The sequence below is a fragment of the Oratosquilla oratoria genome, chromosome 18 (genome assembly GCF_046742065.1).
Source record: "Oratosquilla oratoria isolate Oo_2021 chromosome 18, ASM4674206v1, whole genome shotgun sequence".
Taxonomy (NCBI): Eukaryota; Metazoa; Arthropoda; class Malacostraca; order Stomatopoda; family Squillidae; genus Oratosquilla; species Oratosquilla oratoria.
Genome location: NC_134794.1, coordinates 2,452,370 through 2,472,483, shown reverse-complemented (window position 1 = coordinate 2,472,483; position 20,114 = coordinate 2,452,370). Strand labels below are relative to the sequence as shown.

At 40.8% G+C, this 20,114-nt stretch overlaps 2 protein-coding genes across 3 annotated transcripts in view; one reads left to right on the top strand and one right to left on the bottom strand.

Moving 5' to 3' along the window:
• The window catches only part of LOC143034978 (phosphatidylserine lipase ABHD16A), a 33,962-nt gene extending 24,959 nt beyond the window's left edge, over positions 1 to 9,003 (top strand). For both annotated transcript variants that reach the window (XR_012967281.1, XM_076201337.1), the window contains one exon: positions 378 to 9,003. Coding sequence is in view for 1 of the 2 variants with exons in the window: in XM_076201337.1 (XP_076057452.1) it covers positions 378 to 386 (9 nt within the window). In the remaining variant the exon portion in view is untranslated. The remainder of the gene's footprint in view (positions 1 to 377) is intronic.
• The window catches only part of LOC143034977 (uncharacterized), a 19,161-nt gene continuing 7,805 nt past the window's right edge, over positions 8,759 to 20,114 (bottom strand). Inside the window, exons 2-3 of the mRNA XM_076201335.1 lie at positions 12,498 to 12,728; positions 8,759 to 12,068 (exon numbers count right to left, since the gene is read on the bottom strand). Of these exons, the coding sequence (XP_076057450.1) occupies positions 10,188 to 12,068; positions 12,498 to 12,695 (2,079 nt within the window). The 5' untranslated portion in view covers positions 12,696 to 12,728 and the 3' untranslated portion in view covers positions 8,759 to 10,187. The remainder of the gene's footprint in view (positions 12,069 to 12,497; positions 12,729 to 20,114) is intronic.

Sequence of the window (20,114 nt, the reverse complement as noted above, 5' to 3'; positions counted from 1 at the left end):
GTCAATTGCCTCAATTCCATTTGGATGTACAACCATGAGAGGGTTACACTTTGCCTTCAGACTGGACCCAAGATCTTTCTTTATTAGTTATGTCTGTATTTTCTCAAAATTAAAACACAGAGTGAGCTGACAACTGGTGAATGCTCCCCTCCTACTAATTTCAGCTGGTGACATAGAAATAGTCTCACTCTAGTACAGTGTGGGCATCAGTCCAAGGTTTCCTGCCAGAGAGATATATGGGAGAACCTAAGGACCATTGTAATCTGCTGTGAAGCTGTAGTTTTCCAATCAGCGAAACTCAAGGCAACAACCGAACTGATAATTTATTTTTTCCAGTAGATAGGAAATTAAATTCCATGTTCTTTTTGTTTCCGCAGGTGGATTAGGATCACAGAATTGGTGCCGAAACATCATCTTGTCCTGCCTTCCCCCGGTGTATCTCTAAATGCTTCTCTTACATGCAGGTTGACATGCACACACGTCAAGCTTTGGAATTATGAAATCGTTGTAATTATGAATAATTTATATTTATTAACATGATTTGCTGGCAGGCATTAAGCCAGATGTTTCATTTGATATTTGGTCTTGTGGCTACAACCGTATGTAAAACCTTGTTTTTTCAGCAGTAACATTTTCACTCGTTAAGCTGCATTAAAGATCATCAAGACCGTTTCCCCTTGCTTAAATTTAAACTTTTGTATCAGGAATGTAGATCTAATTGGGTTCTTTAACCTTCCCTATATGATTATAAATTTCGAAGCTTGTGTAACACATGAGGTTGATGGATTGTAATTTGTTTGGACCAAAGATGAATATCACTACTTTGAATAGGGTATATGTCCAATGTTTAGTTATGCCTATGTATAATATTCACTATGAGCTGACAGATGACAGAAATCAGACTCCTCAAGATCAACACCAGTACCTGAGTGCATAGTGGGTAAATATGATGTTAGAGGTATTCATTAGTACATTTCACCAATATATTAATGGATAGGAAATGGGTCATCTAAATAGCAGAATTATGTTTTTGTTTATGGAACTTGAACATTGGTGTGAAGCCTTTTGATGCCCATAAGTTTTTATTTCAATGATTGTTTTGGATTAATAGGTAATGTTATATGTGTTATGTCTTAATGAGTTTAGTCTAATAGTGGAATCCATAGGGGTATTTGTATAATTCTTTTCCTTTCTTTTTCTTTTAAGTGATTGATTCTTATCTGTTTACTTCTTGAGGTTTTATGTTGTAAAGTAATTGTGTGGATGATACCAGCATGCTAAGAATCACAATATATGTCATGACCTTGGAACATTTGGGGCAGGACCTGAATATGTATTATTTTGCCTTTTAATTCTTGTTTCATTAGCTCCTTGGTCTTTATCAAGAAAGTTGATGTCCAACAATATGGGTTTATTTTGTTTCACATAAACATATAGTGAGAAGAATTAGGATTTTCCTCTCCTGTGCTGATGCACTCTTAAAAGGCTTGACCCTCCAAAGATGAAGTTGTTTGCAAAATGTCAGACGAACTACTGGTTACCCTTCTCTAACTGATAAATTGACAGTTTCCATAATACCTTTAATTCTCAAAATGTTATCCCAAGAATGCTTTACAAGCATGGAAGTTGCGGTTTACTTCCTATTTCTACACTGAAGTGCAAACACAAAAAATGTAAAATGTGATAAGTATCCCATGCCTGCATCCGTTGCTTTTTTGTTTTTGTCATCAGCCATTTCTTCATTGTATCAGCATTGTTTTGTATACTGCAAGCCTAAATGTGTATTTGTCATACAGTGTTTCAAAGCTCTAAGATAGTTCTTCATTTCACTTCATATTTTGTATATTAGATGGAATGTGTAGTAGACTACCCATCTCAGATAATGTGGAAAATAAAAATAAAAAAACACAAGAAATTTTTATACGATGTACTATATTTACACGAGTATTGGGACCAGTGATGGGTACCTTCTTATGGTAATCCTGTGAGGCAGATGTGGGAGAGTCGTCTCCCAATAGTTCGTCTTCACTTCCCATCAGCACACTCCAAGGGTATATGAAAGTGGCAAATGCTGACAAAAATGTCAGAGGAATCACCACACGAGAAGGAAACCTTTACTTCTGGTGCAACATTTTGCTCATTGGAGCTTTATCAAGTATGTAATACTTAATAACAAATGAGATGTTGTACCAGGGTCAAAGGCAATGCAACAAGGCACATCTCTTTCAGATCAGGGCCCATCAGCAGGAAATGGCTTACCCCCACCCTTTCAGAGGCAATGCAGCAAGACACAGCACCTCTACAGTAGGGCCTTACAGCCAGAGTTGGTTGTACTTCTACCACTTAATTTTGTGGCCACCTCATCCCCTTCCTTATCCACTTGAATTATTTACAGAGCAATAAGAACAACATTTCTTTCGGCTACATCATTTCTTCATCTATTTACAACCACTCTCCATTCACTCCTTGTTTGGTGGACATTCCTTGTACCACCAGTGCCCTCTGTATCCCATCCATCCACCTCATTCTTGGTTTTCTCAGTTTCACTCCATCCGCTTCTGCTCTCTGAAATCTACTTGCTAGTCTTTCCTTGGTCATTCTTTCCATATACCTCAGCACTTTTATATACCCAGTCTGACATATCTACAACTTATGTAAAAATGTTTGACTACCCTCAACTGACATCCTCTACTGACACCCCACAACATTTTTGTCAACACTGTTGTACACCTCCAAATCCATGAAAGTAAAAAAAAAACATCTTTGCCCTTTTCCAAAAAATTCTCACATATATTTGCATAATTATCATATGAAGGGACTAGTGACAGGTACCTGGAAATGATGGTCTTGCAGGATGAACATCAAATAGAACCGTCTCCCTGTTGCCCATCACCAACACTCTTATCTCTATCTGTAGATTCAGCCTTGAAGGGTTGACACATAGCCTCCAAATCAAGTTCTATTTCTTTCATCTTTTCACATAAGGAGAACGGACAACCGGTGATTATTTCCCTCCTCATGTTACTATAAGCTGGTGACACAGTAACTGCCTTATACTAAAACAACACTGACACCAGTACAGTGCCTCTTCTCAGAGAGATCTGTAGGGGGGTTCAAGGACCATCGCCAACTATTGCTGGGATCCAAGTTTCCATTCATGGAAAACCAAGGCAAAAATTATCATTATGTGATATGGATATATACAACAAGGATTTGTGGGCCATATGATTTCTAAAGGCTCGGCTAGTGTGATAATATTTTCAGTACAGTAAATGAACAGAAACGAGTGTTACACCTGTGCTTTCACTTTATTGTATAAGGGAGGATTTAAGATGAATACTTGTGGATGATTCACAAAAGGTCTAAGAAATGAAAACACTTTTGAAGGTAATTGCCACTGATAAAGGTGTCTACAACCAAAAGTATTTATTTGATATTTTTGTAAAGGATTTACGGAGAACTGTATTTTGATTATGCATAACAGTTTGCAGTGTTATACGTGACGGTGTACAAAATATCATGTTCCTCCCCCCAACTGAGAGAAATTGAAAGTTTCCAGTAATTTCATAAGATAAGGATTAGATTATAAGAATGCAATTCACTGCTTACTTTTTTTTATTGTGATTTATTGTGTGGACTAAGTTTTCCAGTACTCATCTAGGCGTATACTAATGTAACCCTCTGTTGAAAGTTGGTGCAGGTGCTTAGAATTCAGCTAAAGATATTCTGATGTGAACATTATAACATGAATATATAGTTCTCTTATGAAATATATATATAAAATACCTTTTCCTCAGTTATAATTCAAGTGTATCATGATGTAGACAGATAAATGTTAATATGCTTGTATTTATTTTACGCATGTCGTTATAGATGGTTATTTATTTTGAGCATTAAGCAGAAAATGTTTTAAGAAAAGTTTTTTAATATATGATTTCCTAGTTTCCTGTAAAACCCATTCAGATTACACATACGTTAAAAATAAGTTTATTGTTGTAAATGGTCAGATAACTTGATCTCTAATTCTTGCAGGTTTGTATGTGTTTCAGCATTCATATCATTCTTTGTCAGCTAATTCACCATGTCTGTATATGTTCTTAGTGTTGTGAGACATTCTTATTCATTAGACATCATTCTATTGTCACAAGAACAGTAGAAGTTTGGTGATAAGTTTTTCATTAACTTTGTGGAAGATTTGTTGAAGTGTGTCATTATTTGATTAAAATACAAATACAAAAACTTGTTTCATTGGTACATGCAGAACAAAAGGACAGAGCGGGGTGGGTTATATATGGCTAAATTATTGATTGCTATGGTGAGGAGAAGAATGCTGAGGACACTGTCTTGACAACTCTTTAAAGTGTGTGGAGAGGATAGGGATGACTATCACAAAAAGTTCATTGGGATATGAAGAGAGGTCAATCTTCATAATTGTTCCTCTTTTCATCTGTTCTTAAATCTCTCCTCTACCACTTGTAGGACACCATCTCTAATCTCATGGTGACATCATACAACACTGACACAGTCCCACATTCACCTCAAACCACTCACACTCTCCTTTCCCAACCCTCACACATGGAGAAGATAGGGGTGACCCGATGCATACACAAAAAGTTCATTGGAACATGAAGACAGGGCAAACTCCACAGAAACCTAGATCATTCTTGACCTATTTTGCATTAGAACTCTGCCCATTCTGACCAAGCTAGCATTCTTCAAAGAGTGTAACCCAAGGGGTTCAAGACTACCGAATCTTCTTTCCACCTCAAAATGACCTGCTTTCCACTTCTGTAAACAAGTACAATATAATAAAGCAATACTTCATTTGTCAGATTTGATTCCTGGGTGTGATCATCAACACTTCTACTTTCTTGAATCTTCCATCTACAGTAAATTTCCCTATTGTTCATCGTTTTATCATTTGACGTGCTTCATTATTTGTTTTCAGCAATGTGGATAAAATAAAATAAAATCAGTCTTGCCATTCAGTTAATTGGTAAAAATCACTTTGGTATAATGGCCCATACTGGTCAATTTACCGGCAGCGGGACGCTAGTTGGACTCTGGTAAACAGCCTGAATTTCCGTTATCTAATGGGCGTTTATAACTTTCATTAGATTACAGTACTGTATTGTTTTATATTTATTTGAATTATTATTATTATTATTATTGTGGAAAGAATGAGTGAAGAAAGTGAAGAGTGTGGAAGGCAGAGGTGGGTGGAGTGAAGATGAGGGGACGACTGAGGATGAAATAGATGGAGTAAATGAGGCATTGAGCAAGAGGGGGATGTCTGTTGAGGAAGGAAGGGAGAAGGTAGAGGATAGGGGTGAGTGAAGAATGGCTGTGTATGGATAATACTGTGATACACGGAAGGGAGTGGGTTGGGGATGGGGTGGGGGGTTAGGGAATGGTTATGTGTGAATGATATTTTCATCAAGCCTGAAGGGATTTCTCTCCATCTACAATATTACTGCATGAGGAGACGGATTGTGAGGGTCGCCGATTAAATGAAGTGGCCTTGTGGATATGCTGTGTCTTCCTGTATTGCTTCTGACCTAGAGAGAGCGATTGGCGAGATGCAGGTATGACCCGCCATCCAAGAGAAGCAGAGGTGAGAGGGAGTGGAGTATGTGGGGATGAAATGGGTGGGAATGGAATTATGCCTTTTGACTTTGACTACCTCACTTGTAAGGGGGGGGGGAAACCCTTGGTGTATTATTATCATTATTATTGTCGTTATAATTTTCTTTTTTCGGTATGGAATTATTTTCCTTGATTCATTCTATTTTCGTTTGTGCTTCATTTGCTTATGAGTTGCAATCCTTTCCTTATCGTGGGGGAAATTTAGCGTTGGGAATTTTTCAGAATTTTATATAGGATAGTTTAGGTTGGTTACGTTATTCTAGGGTTATTTGGTTTGGGTAGTTTAATTGGCTTGTTTGAACAAAATTAAGTTAATTTGATTATGTTGGGTTACTTTGGTTAGGGCTCCCGTAATATTTTGTGTCAATTATCAAGCGCTAAAGAAGAAGAGTGGACAAGCAGTTGGCAAGCGGCCCATGCTTTGCTAGCATAGTGATTTTGGTTGTTTTATTCAGGAAGATTACCTCTCCCTAGTCCGCGAAGAATAATACTTCCCAGAAGTTGACTGTAAAAATCAAGATGAAACATTACGGTTTTTTCTTTACATTTTTACTACCGGACTCATACAGATCAGAGTAAAATAATTAGGTAAAATTAAAGAATAAGTGCCGCCGCTAAGAAAGAGATTAATCAAAAACGGTTTAACTTGGTCGAGTTTTCAGCCTGTATTTGAACGCAACATTTGCTAGATATCTTGCAGTCGACCCTTTTCCGCCACAGTCACAGGAGGCGACTGCAGTAGTGACTGGTGTGTCCGGTTATTCGTCACTAGCAAGTCCAACTGGCGACGAAAAATACTCGCAGCCACTAAAGGTAAACATGTTAAACTTTGCTCGCCGGTAGTTCGCGGTTTTATGATCATGTGACTTAGTCGTGTCTACTAGTGCATGGGTCCATAGTCGCTTCATGTGACCATGCAGTCGTGCAGTGACCACCGAATTAGCTATTGAGTTTGTTTTCCCACGTATGGAATATAACAAACAAGGTTTGAAGCAGTCAAGGGATGAAATCATTCGATTTTTTGACATTTACAGAAAATATGAAGGTGTGTAAACAATGAAAACTACATGGAGAGAAATGCGAGGAAGCACAATTTTAAAAGTTTAATTAATGAACCGAGGCTGGTGTCGAGATTCCTGGCAAAGAGACTCTGAGGGAGAAAATAAAGAACTTGAGGGGCGGATATAGGAATGAAGTGAACAAGGTGAAGGAACCTATGATAAGTGGAGCCGGAGCTGACGATGCTTATAATACAAAACTTGTTTGGTTTGAGAAAGCAGACGCCTTCTGGGGAAAACTTTTATCTGGAAGGGAATCGTACTCAAATTTGGTACAAGTCTTAGATTTCATAATTTATTTTTTCCGGGACTGAAAGTCAAAGGAGCTTTTAATATTATCCTACTTGCATTCTTTCGGACTTGGCTTGACCCCACCTGGTTTACATGCAGACTACAGGCCGCTGGGTTTATACTTATTTTCCTTTACTTTCAAGTTCATACAACAGTTCTCGTCCCATATTGACACTGCACAGCCGCGACAACCACGTGGCATGGAGCGCACGTTGTCGCCCACATGGCTAGACCTGACGCTGCTTTGACAGTGAGACCCTGCTTGACACGACCTAACTTAATCCACTGCAGTTATGTAATTACGCACCACGGGTCACTACCCGCGCCGTATATATATACATATATATATATATATATATATATATATATATACAATTTACACTTCATTATCATAACTTTTCAAGATGCCCTAAGCAACGAACAGGGCCTGCCAGAGAGGGTTGTTTTGATTTTTTACACAGGCGGAAAACAAACACTGGAAGAAAAAAGAATAAAACATAGACATTTGTGACACCACGTATCTTTTCCCATCAATCCAATACCCATTCGTCGGCCCTCCCGTTTTAGCCCCCTCGCGGATGAAGGGATGATCATTCCTGTCTTCCGTCACACTGTTTGGGTCAAAGGCAATCCAGCAAGACACGATTCTACAGACAGCCGAACCTGACCTATCTCCACCTCTTCATCATATAGCGACTCCCCTCCCCACCCCCACACATACTCATAAACTCGAAAACATTACGGAGTAGACAAGAATATTTCCTTTAAACAGAGAGTTGCGACATGGCGATACGATATCAGTCACGTGACCCAGGGAGCCATTTTGTGGCCAAATGGTTTTCGCTCGTGCTTACTTTGTTCTTGTTATTGATTCTTCGAACCTGTTGTGTCTGTTCATTGAATATGACGAGTTGTTGTATATTCAGATGCACCAACACTCCCTTTATACAGAGAATTGTGACAGCTCTGGACCAGCCGCCATTTTGTGGCCATTCTGCGGAATTGTCGCAACTCTACAAAGGGACTCTTAAGACAAGAACATCCCTCGGGGCAAAGTCATTTTTTCCTCGCCCATTTCCGTTCACTCTCCACTTGACAGACCACCGTACATTCATTGCCCCTTTCACCCTCTTCTGCTTTCCATTTTTTTTTCTTCTAGTGTTTCTTCACTCATTCTTGCCCGAACTGCCTCATCACTCTTTGATTTACTCATCCAAAAGCTTTTTTTTTTTTTTTTTTTTTTTTTTTTTTTTTACTCCCGCTCTCTGCCTCACCCGTACATTTTTCATTCTGTCCATCCTTACCTCTGTTTCCGAAACTACTTCATTTTAAACACATTTAGCTCTTTCCTTCTGCATCCCTCACAGTGCCGTGGACACAATCACTCCCTTATACAACCTTCCCCTAGCGTTCGTTCCCAGATACTTTGCTCATAACAAATTTCATTCACCCAGACATTTGTTTAATCTTCTTTATTTACATCTCATCATTCCTTTATGAGTAAAAATTTTACTCCAATGACCATTTATGTGTGGCTGTGGTGCGTGGGGGTACCCCCAAACAGTTCGAAAAGTATTGGCTGCACATTCCCATCCAATCGGTATTGAAGTATGGGAATGAATGACAGGGTTATCAAGTTAAGTATTTTGAGCTCCAGTCGGAGCTAGTGCACCTCAAAACAAATTTAGAATTCCCATTACAGGATAAAGCTAATCACAGTTTAGGAACATTGATTCACCCAGAGGAGAGGTAAATGATACTACTTTAATATGGGCAGTGATCCTTTCATTCTTCATCTTGGAAATATGGTATACACATTTAATTCTAGCACACGACAGACTTGTATAATGTATGATTATGAATGCATGACTGTACTCATGGTTGCTTTATTCTTTTTTGTTCAGTTTGAGCTTTTGTGTCTTAATTCCTCATGTGTTGTTCTTCCTGTGATTCCACATTTCAGTCCAGCGGGTGTTAGACTTTGGCATAAACCTTGAAGCGGTACACTTTAAAACTAAAACCTTTTCGACGTGTTCATGATCTGCCAAAACAATGGTGATCACCACAAAACTGACCTGCTTTCCTCAGGTCACTGGCTCCTAACATTTTGTAATGTTCCAAGCCCCTAACATTTCAGTTTCTTTGCACCCCACAATCAAAGCAAGTCTCGAGTGCAGGTTGATGAATATCGGTTTTGTTCTATATTTGAAGGTGGTTGAGAAAACAGTACTCAAAATGATCTAAACTAAAGAAAGAAAAAAATGATGTCTAATCAATGAGAAAAAATCACAGCAAACGAATCATTCAGTCAGGCAGCATGATTCACACCTCCAAAAAGTGTGTGCACCCCAGGTCAAGACCCAATTCCCTTAGGACAGTGGTTCCCAATCTCTTGATACATCTCTCCATTTATGGAATACTGTTTCTTTGCTTCCTGAAGACCCTTTCAACACCGAAAGAGATCGTTCGGCATCCACGAACTGCTTCCTGTTTGCGAACTAGGGACCCTCGTGGAAGTTGGTCTGGGGTCTCAGGTACCCTGGGTCTTCAGGATGAGAACCACTACCCTAAGGGCTGCCCCTGTAAACTTATCTGATATCACGATTTTTGTAACCAGGTTACTCACGATACTCTAAGCTATGGAACCTGTAATGCTATCGGATGATCCCCAGATTTCAGGGTAAAGTTGTTCCTTATATACAGGGGCATGTTTTTTTTATGTTTTATTCTGGTTAGCACCAGACTACTTTATTCTTTTCAAACGTGGTCACTAGACTTGGGAAATTGATCAACCTAATGGCGTTTTGAACGAAGTACACTTGTGCAACAATTTGATCAAACTTAGAAACTAAAAAGGAAAAGCAACTAAATAGGGTTGATCAAGAAATTGGGTTAAGAGTGTTAGATAGTGATGCCAAGATAGGTAATCAGTGAGACTCAGTGACTATATAAAGCCTTTCAGGAACTAAGGCACGGCTACAAGTTATGTCTAGAGGAGTATCCTTTCAAGGGGATGCTCATAAAACACTTAATGTGCGGATGCGTCTTTGGTTGTGTTCATTCGTGCGAGAACCGGGCATCAGAAAAATAATAATACATAGATGTGGCTCTCTGTACTCTCACACAATTAAAGGATTATATTGTTTAGTCTTTGTTCTTGGGTTAGCGGTGCTACTGAAGGATACTCCGCTGTCACTCACGATCCCCAGAGACCATAGGACTCTTTTCCGAGACCACATCACCTTCGCTCGGCTTCCTCTGCGGGTCGATTGTCGAGTACGGAGGAGGTGGTGTCTTGGGGGCAGATTTGGAAGAGGCTTTCCCGGCTTGGGAATGTCTTTGTTTGAAAGCGTCTTTATGCCTTTCAGTAAGCTGGTCGAACTGTCGAACCTCGTCAAGAGACTTCTCACGATTACTGAGGTATTCCATCCACATTTCCTTTGTCGAGGTGTGGTGGTAGTTCACAAACGAGAGAACCTTTTCGTTCAGATGAATTAGTTCCTTCTTGTATTCTTCTGTTTTGTGTTGTTTCTCTTGCTTGGATTTCAGAATGTATTTCTTGCTGTCCAGACTGCTCTCGTAAATCGCAATCTTGTTCCTGATGAGACTGACAATGTCCTCCCGTACCTCGTGTTTGTCTGTTAGGTATTCCTCATACAACTCGTTGATTTGGTCGCAAAATGAAGAATCGGTGTTTTGGAGGGTTTCTACATAATTCTCCACCAATTCTGAGAGGTCTTTCACAGTCTTGTGTACCACAGAGGGATGCTTGAGCAGGACAAGGATTTCCAGCACCCTGACATGGAAGCCCTCTGAAATCGCCCTCCTCTCTCCCCGGTAATCGTCCCAGACCTCGAGAATCCGTTGGGTGTACTTCCCAATAAGGCTTCTGATAGGGGTCTGAAGATCCTGAATGTCCCTCAGCTTTTTCGCCTTCTTCTCGAACTTGTCGTGTTTTTGTTCTTCTATGAATTTTACTGTCTGGTCAACACTCCCTTCCGATTCCCCCAGAAGACTCTCCAGGTCTTTCTCTCGGTCTCCTTCCATCTTCAGAAGGGTCTTCCAAATGGTACTGTCGTGTTTGGTGCACAAGTCTGCGATTTCTAAAGAGCAAAGGATGAAGGGTTCCAATCCCTTGAACTGCTGCCACTGGAACTGTTTGTCCACCACATCGCTGTCACCTCTTCTACGTCCAGTTCGTTCACTGGAACTTGATCCAGGGCTCTGACTATTGATTGGTATCGGGTCAATTCTTACCACGTCTCGGATCTCGGATATTTGTGGCATGAAGGCTATGCTCAGTTTGTCATGCAAGATATGTGGTAATTTGTGTGGGAAGAAATAGGTGACCACAAGAAGTGCTGCGCAGGCGAGGAAGAGTAAGAGGAAGATAACCAGCCATGCCGTAGAGGCCCCGCTACTTTCTTTGAGGACGACGATATCGGGGGAGTGCCCCTCTTTCTCAACGGATCTTCTCATTCTCATAGGAGCTACAGCTCTTCGTGGGACCAAGCGTGGTGGTAATAATCGAAATCTCTCGATAAGCCCTTGGAAAGTGAAGTTAGACAGGAAAGGAGAGACACCCTTGTGTTCTCCTTGTCCGAGGAGTGTCACTCGATCAAGTGTGACCGTGACGTTGTCCAAGAAGACAGAACTGGAGGGAAGAAGAGTAAGAGACGACTCGGTCATGGTAAGAATTGCCCCTGGCGCCAAAGCCAAAGTGTCGACATTCTGGATAGCCGTATGCCTCATGACGGATTTCTTCAAATCTTGAATGTATAGATTATCGATTGTAGAACCAATAATCGATACTGTCACTCTACCATTACTGTTGGATAACAGATTTAATGTTGAATTGTTTATGTAAACGTCGATGGCATTATTGGCCAGCTCGACAGCGGAGCAACTTCTGATGTAAAGCGTAGGCAGCTGCTCGTTATTAAACCCGGCGAGCTTTTTTATGCTCAGTTCGCTGTAGTTTTCGAACTCAAAGATGGGAAGGCCAAGGTCCGTGGTCGGTTGGGACAGAGTTTCTTTCATGAAAGAGACCAACTTCTCGTTTTCTGACGGCTCCTGAAAAAAGTAAACTGGTATCAGGAGTTATTGCAAGAGGTCCTAAAACAACTTATTAAAGACATTTCATACTGACAGTACTTGAAAATACATGCCCGGGACTAACATAGTGCTTTCGGTGGAGTTCATGGAACATGTGAACAAAGATCATACAATGCAGTATGTCAAATTATACGAATAAGTTACGGTTGCATGAAAAAACGTGATTTGCAATCAAACCCATTTTCAGATTTATTTTTTTCATTTTGAAGATAATGATAACCGTACCAGTACTGATCAAGAGGAGACAAAAACTTCGTAATCATGACTAAGAGTAACTGCAGTTAGAAATGTTTTATCCTCGGGATAATAAGGAAGCTATATACACATGAAACTTCCATCTTAGCGCATCTGATAAATATAAACACAACTGGATAACTGGGATCGAACCTGCGGATGGCCATCACCTCTGCATGCCACATGGCGTCCTTGGATCGTGCAATCAGGATGTTGGTAATACTGCTGGGGGTGAAGCTGCAGTGGAGGTGGAGCAGCCCCTCCACGAGAGGTGGTGTGGGTGAGGAAGGAATGCGAAAGTCCTCCTGTCGCCAGGGAAGCGAACGCCACCACGACAAGAATAGTTTCCATGGCTGACTTCCGGAGTGTGGCTCCACGCGCGATCTGGAAAGCGAAGAGGACAGGCACTGAAGAGGAACGAGCTAAATTCGGGACAGTAATAGTCGATTTGGGGGTCATATCACGATCCACCTACGACGTGGAAAAAGAACAAAAACACCAACAAGACAAACGCTTAAAGGAATGAAGCAGATTCATGTACAAACTAAAGCATTCTGGACTACAGTGCATATTGTGTTGGTCCACTTACGACCTGGAAAAACGAAACAAACGCAAGGAATCAACCAAATTGGGAGATAACAGAATACGTACGCTTATGCACGTCCTTCTCACTATCATATATGGGGGTAAGGGGTAGTACCTTTTGTCCCTTTCACTTACTCAAACGGTACAAGATTTTTCTGTGACATTTCACAATTTCAATGTTGTCATACAGGTAATGGAAGTTATACTTTTGATAAGAGTACCCTAAAACAGATCGACCTAAGAATACAAAAATTGGAATGTATGCTGATCGTACAGGATAATATATGTGTCTACAACTCCACTTTTTTCTAGCAAGTAATGCCACTGTTTTTTTTTTCATACTCATGGCACCTAAAGTTTATACATATAGATTACGTCGAATAGTAATTGGACTATTTCATAAACAACTACTCGCGTACACGTTGGGGGTGAAGCTGCTTGTGCAGCTGACAGCAGCCAGATGTTGAAGGCCACGGCTGCATCGGAAGGACAATTACATTCTGATTAATGGTTTATATGCCATGTGTATAAAGGATATACTCAATTTGCCGGCAGTGTGCACCCCCCCCCCTCCCGAAGTAAACGCATGTACGTGTGTCACAGGGACTCCGCCAGGGACAATGCACGTGGAAAGTGATTTTGTTCCTCTCCCCTCGACATGTACCCAGAATCCTCTCCCACCAGAAGGAATTTCAGTACTCCTTTAGACGCATTCTTCTTCAATATACCCATGAGGCTATATAATCTACCAAAGGAGAGGTTTCCCATTCTCAATTGACACTTGAAGAAATGCCCGTAACCTCTCGCCATCAGGAAGGTCTTCGATACTTTTGATGTAGAAACACTCTTCCCTAAAGTACCCGTAGCCGCGACCATGAACCTTATCCATGGGTGGATTTACAACTCCCAAAAGCTTTTCAATATGCACCCGACTTTCCCCTCCACCGTGAGAGTCTTCAGTGCTTTGGATGTTGACTCACACTTTACCAAAGTACACCTGGTGAGGTTCACCGTCCCTCCAGGCACCTCAAGGAACTCCTCTCCCGTTGAACATTTGGTCCTTAGTATGACGACGGGGTTTCCGATGAAAGTCCTTTCTGCCACCATCTACACCATAGAAAACGGACGTCATCTGACCTTGATTTCTATTTCATCATATACAGTGATTGTTTATATATATATATATATATATATATATATATATATATATATATATATATATAAACCGATAATACATATGAGATAAAGGAATGTGAGATAACACATATGATATACGGAAGGTGTTGATGACAATCTTCATTGCCTATTGTTCTATTCAACACCAGATGAATTTATTCAGGTGAATGAAGGTCCATCTGCTAAAGGGGCTAAAACTAACTCAACCCTATCGCTTAACTGATGCTCATTATGGACAAATCTTCCAAACCGTGAACAGAAAACAGGGTAATCAGGGCCTCTCAGACTGGTGTGAAAATTAGGTAAATGCATAAACAAACAAATAAATAGAAACGAGACGTACCAGACAATCAAGTAGATGCATTGATATACAGACAATATCAAAACACACACACACACACACACACACACACACACATAATACATATATACATATATATATATATATGTATATATATATATATATATATATACATTGTGTCGGTCTCAACTAATCAGACGTTATCTATAAAGCGAGATGTTTAGACATGGAAGAAAAGGACCCCCAATCTTATCAATTCTGTCACACGCGTCCCTCTTGCTCCATTTTTGTATGTATGTGGGTACTATGTACGCACGGATGTATGTCTGTACAGTTTGAATGTACATGTGTGTATTTATTAACCTCCAGGTCCTTTCCCCTTGCCAGGGGGTGCCTACGTCGTACCGGCCCAGGCTTATGCCTGTACACGTGCGTACCCCCTGCAGAGCGAGAAACAAGTGCCACTCCCAGCCTCCCTCTCATGCCATTGACTCACTCGTCTATATCCCCAGGTCGATCACTGGGACCCGTACTCGATCACGGAGCACGGCAGACTGCAAACTGCCACAATACAGCGACTGGGCCTACGTGATTCTGCATGTGTATACATGAATTGGTGTTATGCGTTTGGTTTAATGCTGACTTATTATAGTAATGTTCTTTTATTCATGGTTTATGGAAAAATATATTTTAGCGTAGATTAACACTTTAGTATCCGCGTCAATGCAACATTATGTCAATATCACATAAAACTGCAAACTTTGTTGTCGTTTAAAATGAATGGGAAAACGGGAAGCTGTGACGTCAAAACGTCGCACATGGCGCGAACTCAATGTCGTCTGTGGGGGAAAATCTTCAGCTTTTGACGACTTATTTCTAGGCCTATCACCGTGTTCTTCAATTTCAGCTGATTTAATAAGCCAGCTTGTTACCTACACATGAGGAAGGATTGGTATTTTGTCAGTAATAATCAGCGTTTCTGTCCAAAAGTATATCTCACCAGAGTAGTCAAGGGGGGAGAAGGTAGAGGTTAAGAAGGGAGGTAAAATCGAGGGACAGAAGTTGATATTTAGATATATTTCTATTTCTTTGAGAGGAGAACAGTCTATCATCATAAAGGAATATACGTGGTTCTGGTCCGTAGGGATGACACTAAAGCCCCTAAAATGCTGACTGCATAAAACTGATGCAGTTAGCATCCCATAATATGTGTACGAAAGAGGAAGAGGAGAGGCTGGGGGAGGAATAGGAAAAGAGAGGTGGAGGAAGAAGGGAAAGAGGGAGAAGACAAGGAGAGAGTTTGAATAGGGGAGAGGAGGAGAGGAGAGGTTGAGGAAGAGGAGGAGGAAGAGGGGAAAGAGGAGGGAGAAAAGGAGAGAGGACGAAAAGGGATAGGAGGAAAAAGAGGTGAAGGAAGAGGAGGAGGAGGAGGAGGTGAAAGAAAAAGAGAGAGGAGGAACGAAGTGGAGGAAGAGAAAAAATTACTACGAGGGAAAAAGAGAGCGAGAGAAGGAGGAGAGAAGTGGAACATGAGGAAGAGGAAGATAACTTTGTAGCGCAGCGTTTTTCAACCATAAGGTTCCGCAAGAACAAGTGAGATAAGCTAATGCACTTTTGATTTATTATCTAATTTCATGTACGTAATATAATTAAACACGCACGACATATTCTTGGTTACTACAATAATGTAATATAGACATAGTCCTATCTAACCTATTATTACGATGAAAATAAAATGAAAGATATGGTATTGTTTTTTTTTTGTTTTGTTTTTTTACGCAGGGGTTCCTTGAGACATGTAATCTATTATAAAGGTTACGCAAGGGTAAAAAGGTTGAGAAACGCTGGTATAGAGCCTTCTCGATGTCCCGAGCACAGGCGAAGCGGCCCAGCGGGGAACCCCGCCTTGGAGGACCACTTGGAGCCAGTATTAGGCAGTCACCCTGGTCTCGCTGGGCTACACTCTACCATGACCCGGGCGACAATGCCCACACTGTTCACTTTACTTTATGTATTCGTTTGTTATCTTAACCACAACACCAACGAAGGCATAAATATTTTTTTTCTTCTTCCCGAAGGGCTAACGCATGATTTGTTTTGTGGGTCGCTCACGCTTAAAGACAGTCTCTCGCTCTCTTTTTCTCTTCCTCTCTCTCTCTCTCTCTCTCTCTCTCGGTGTGGTTGTCACAAGAGTAGGCCATGTCAGTGGAGAAAATAGTCTTCACTGTTATGTTCCTTTGTTGTCTTTCATTTATCATATTCTTTTCATTGAATTAAAGTCTCCCAAAGGAAATAATTCGAGAAAATAGGAAAATAAAAAGTAAACATGAAGGATGTAGTGGACAAAAATTTCGACTCGTTTAGATAAAACACGACCTTATTGTGCCTTTGTGAACGGCTTCGTGAGTATCCGGAATATATATATTTTTTTTTACAGGAAAATGACACCTATTACTGAGAAGAAGAGAAACGCAGCCAACTTCAGAGAGAAAGAGAGAGAGAGAGAGAAGGGGGAGGGGATGACAAATACCCCGACCACTGACTGCTACTGACCATTTGTAGATTTGCTCTCTTTGTCTCCAAACGATTTTCTTCAGTCGAGAGGGAAGCCCCCATTGGCCACGGCAAGCGAGTTAATCAATTTTCAATTAACCCTTTCTCCGTCGTTCTCGACTGAGGTCTTTTCATTCTCACAAGTTACCAGAAGCTTCTGTTCGGTTCAGGGAATTCCCCTCTGCGCATGCGTAACAGCTTTCAAACGAAGGCATATGTATGTATGGCATCGCAGACGTCCCAGGAGTGTGTGTGTGTGTGTGTGTGTGTGTGTGTGTGTGTGTGTGTGTGTGTGTGTGTGTGTGTGTGTGCGTGTGTGTGTGTGATTCATCATGGTCTCGGATCACGCGCTGGACTCGTGATCGACAGCTATTTCCCTTCCGGAAGAGAGAGTTCAGAGCTCAAATATGACCGATCTATGGGTAATGCTGTGACTTTACACGCACACACACATACCCAACTCCCCGCCCACGAGTTGGAGTAGCGACTCGCAGCGCAGCGATACTGAAATTATTTCATTCCTGGAAGGGATTCGAACCCGGACCGCCGTGGTGGCGGCCGGGAACTCTAACCACTGCGCCATCGAGTCGTGTGGGGGGGGGGGAGGATGAGTCAGAAGCCTGAGTACTTTGAACTCACTGTTCTCTTTATTTTACAAAATATTGTCAACCTTATTCTGTTGCCACGCTTGGGTTCTTCGTCCAAAGGTTCTCTATAGAACAAGACCTTAATCTATAGAGAACTCATTTTCTATTTTTACCTCCTTTGTTCATTGAAGCTTCAGGTTTTGTCCTTATCACCATTTAATGTACACAGGGAAAGTATGGTAATATTAATACACAGCAATATCGTTCTAGGGAAAATAAATGGATGCAATACAGATCGTATTCATTATTATTATTATTATCATTATTACTATTACTATTATTATTATTATTATAATCAATATTATTATTATTATTATTATCATTATTATTATTATTTATTTATTTATTTTAACCCACTGTGTGTCAAATGAACGATACTTTTAGGCAGTACCATATAGGACTCTAGTGGCACCCCTACGGACCAGAGTCGAAAATTATTCTTTCCATGACTGGAAGATAATCTCCAATGAAGAATCTCTTCTTGTGTTACCTCTCCTTTCTGCTGCTCTCCAATAACCCGTGGTTATTGAAGAGCAAGACGTCGTGTCGTGGACGACGCACGGCAAAAAGTCGATACGTGTGAAACGAGCCTTATGGATCTTCCTTCCCTGCAGGGCTGAAAGCTTGTTTAGGTCGTTTGAGAGTACTTTTGTCTTGTGTTTTTATTCTGGATCACCAGACGGTGTGTCCTAAAGTAACCTTATGCTTGATACCAATGCTTCTCCTTCATCGATTTCCCGCCATTTTTCGCAACAATTATCTCAACCCCCATTTGTCTATTTTAAGGATTCTGGAGACATTACAGATCGACTCGTTTACTTAAAGTTAGAAATTAACAAATGAATAAACAAATAAATATATATCTAAACAAATAAACAAACAAACAAATAAGATGCCGGGTAGATTCAAACGCTGAGACACGAGTTCTAACGGTCTTAACCGTTCTAACCGTCCCAAGGCCCTCACGTATCTCCTATTCGAGCCGAGATCCGACGCAACGCTGATCCACCCCTATGACCTCCTCATCTCCCGCATCTTGGTGACACACTTTATTGATTCTCTTCTGGCTGAAGACTGGCGATTTCATTCAGCCCCTGTGGTGGATCTAAGAGACCCATTTGACCCTATGGTCACCTCTTAGCTGAATAAAATCAATTGGTTTTGGTCAGAAAGGTTTAATACAGAGGGTTACTGTGTTGAAGTGATTGACGTTTGTCCCTTCCCGCCTGTACACTTCCTTCTCTCCTGAATCTTAATCTTCACCTGTTGTGAGAGCGCACGTTTTATGGGTAATAATATTAAAGACAATAATAACAACAATAAGGGCGATACATAAAATCATACACGTACCAAAAGGCTTTCCCCCCCCCCGCCGTTGTATGGAGGGTAATAATGTATGTTATAGGTAATGATATTCAAGACCATGATTACAACAATAAGGGTGATACATACAATATATACATACCAAAAGGCTTCCTTCCCTTGTATGGAGGGTAATAATGTATGGTATAGGTAATGATATTCAATACCATGATAACAACAACAGGGGTGATACATACAAACATGAATATACCATAAAATGCTTTCCCACACCTTGTATGGAGAGTGGTCGAGTCAAAGCATACACCCATCCTACACCTACTCAACATCCATATCCCACTCGTTGCCCCTCCCATCTTAACACTTACTGGATAAAAGGTATCCAGGTCCTCCATGTTTCTTCGGGTCAGAGAAAATGCAGCAAGACAGCGACCACAGCAAAGCTTGACAGCAGGGGCTGGTTTATCCCCACAGATTCATTACATGGCGACCCCGCCCCATTCCATTCACTAAAGAAATTCACAAAGCAGACAGAAGCATCCCATCGGGCCACGTCATCCCATCATCCATTCACAATCATTCTTCATTCACTCCTATATTTTGCACTTTCTCTTCATTGATCGACAGGCATTCCTCTGGCATTCAGTTCCCCCTTCACCCCATCCAGCCACCTCATTTTTTTTTTTTTTTGTCTTCACCTCAAATTCACTCCATCTACTTCTGCTTTTCATTCTCGTTTGGCAAGTCTTTCCTTATTCATTCTTTCCACACACAAAAACCATCTCAGCATTTTGTTCTACCATACTGCCAACTCTTCCCACCTCTGCTCTCCGCCTCATATCCACATTTCCTATTTTATCCATCCTCGTTATATCTACCATACTCCTTAATACTTCATCTCAACCATATTTACGATCTTCCTTTCTGCTTTCTTCAAATTCCACGTTTCCACTCCCTTATGCAACCTCTGCGTTCATTCACAGATACCTATTTCTCATTACACTTTTCATCCTCGTCCCTTGAATTCACTTGCTTCTCCTATACTATAATTCACCTCCAGTCTTCTATTCATTGCCACATGTGACATAAAACACTTAAAGCTCTCCGCTTCCATCAGCTTCTCAGCCTATAAAATCACTTTCAACACACCACTATCATCACTCCTTGTACATTTCATCGCTTTACTTT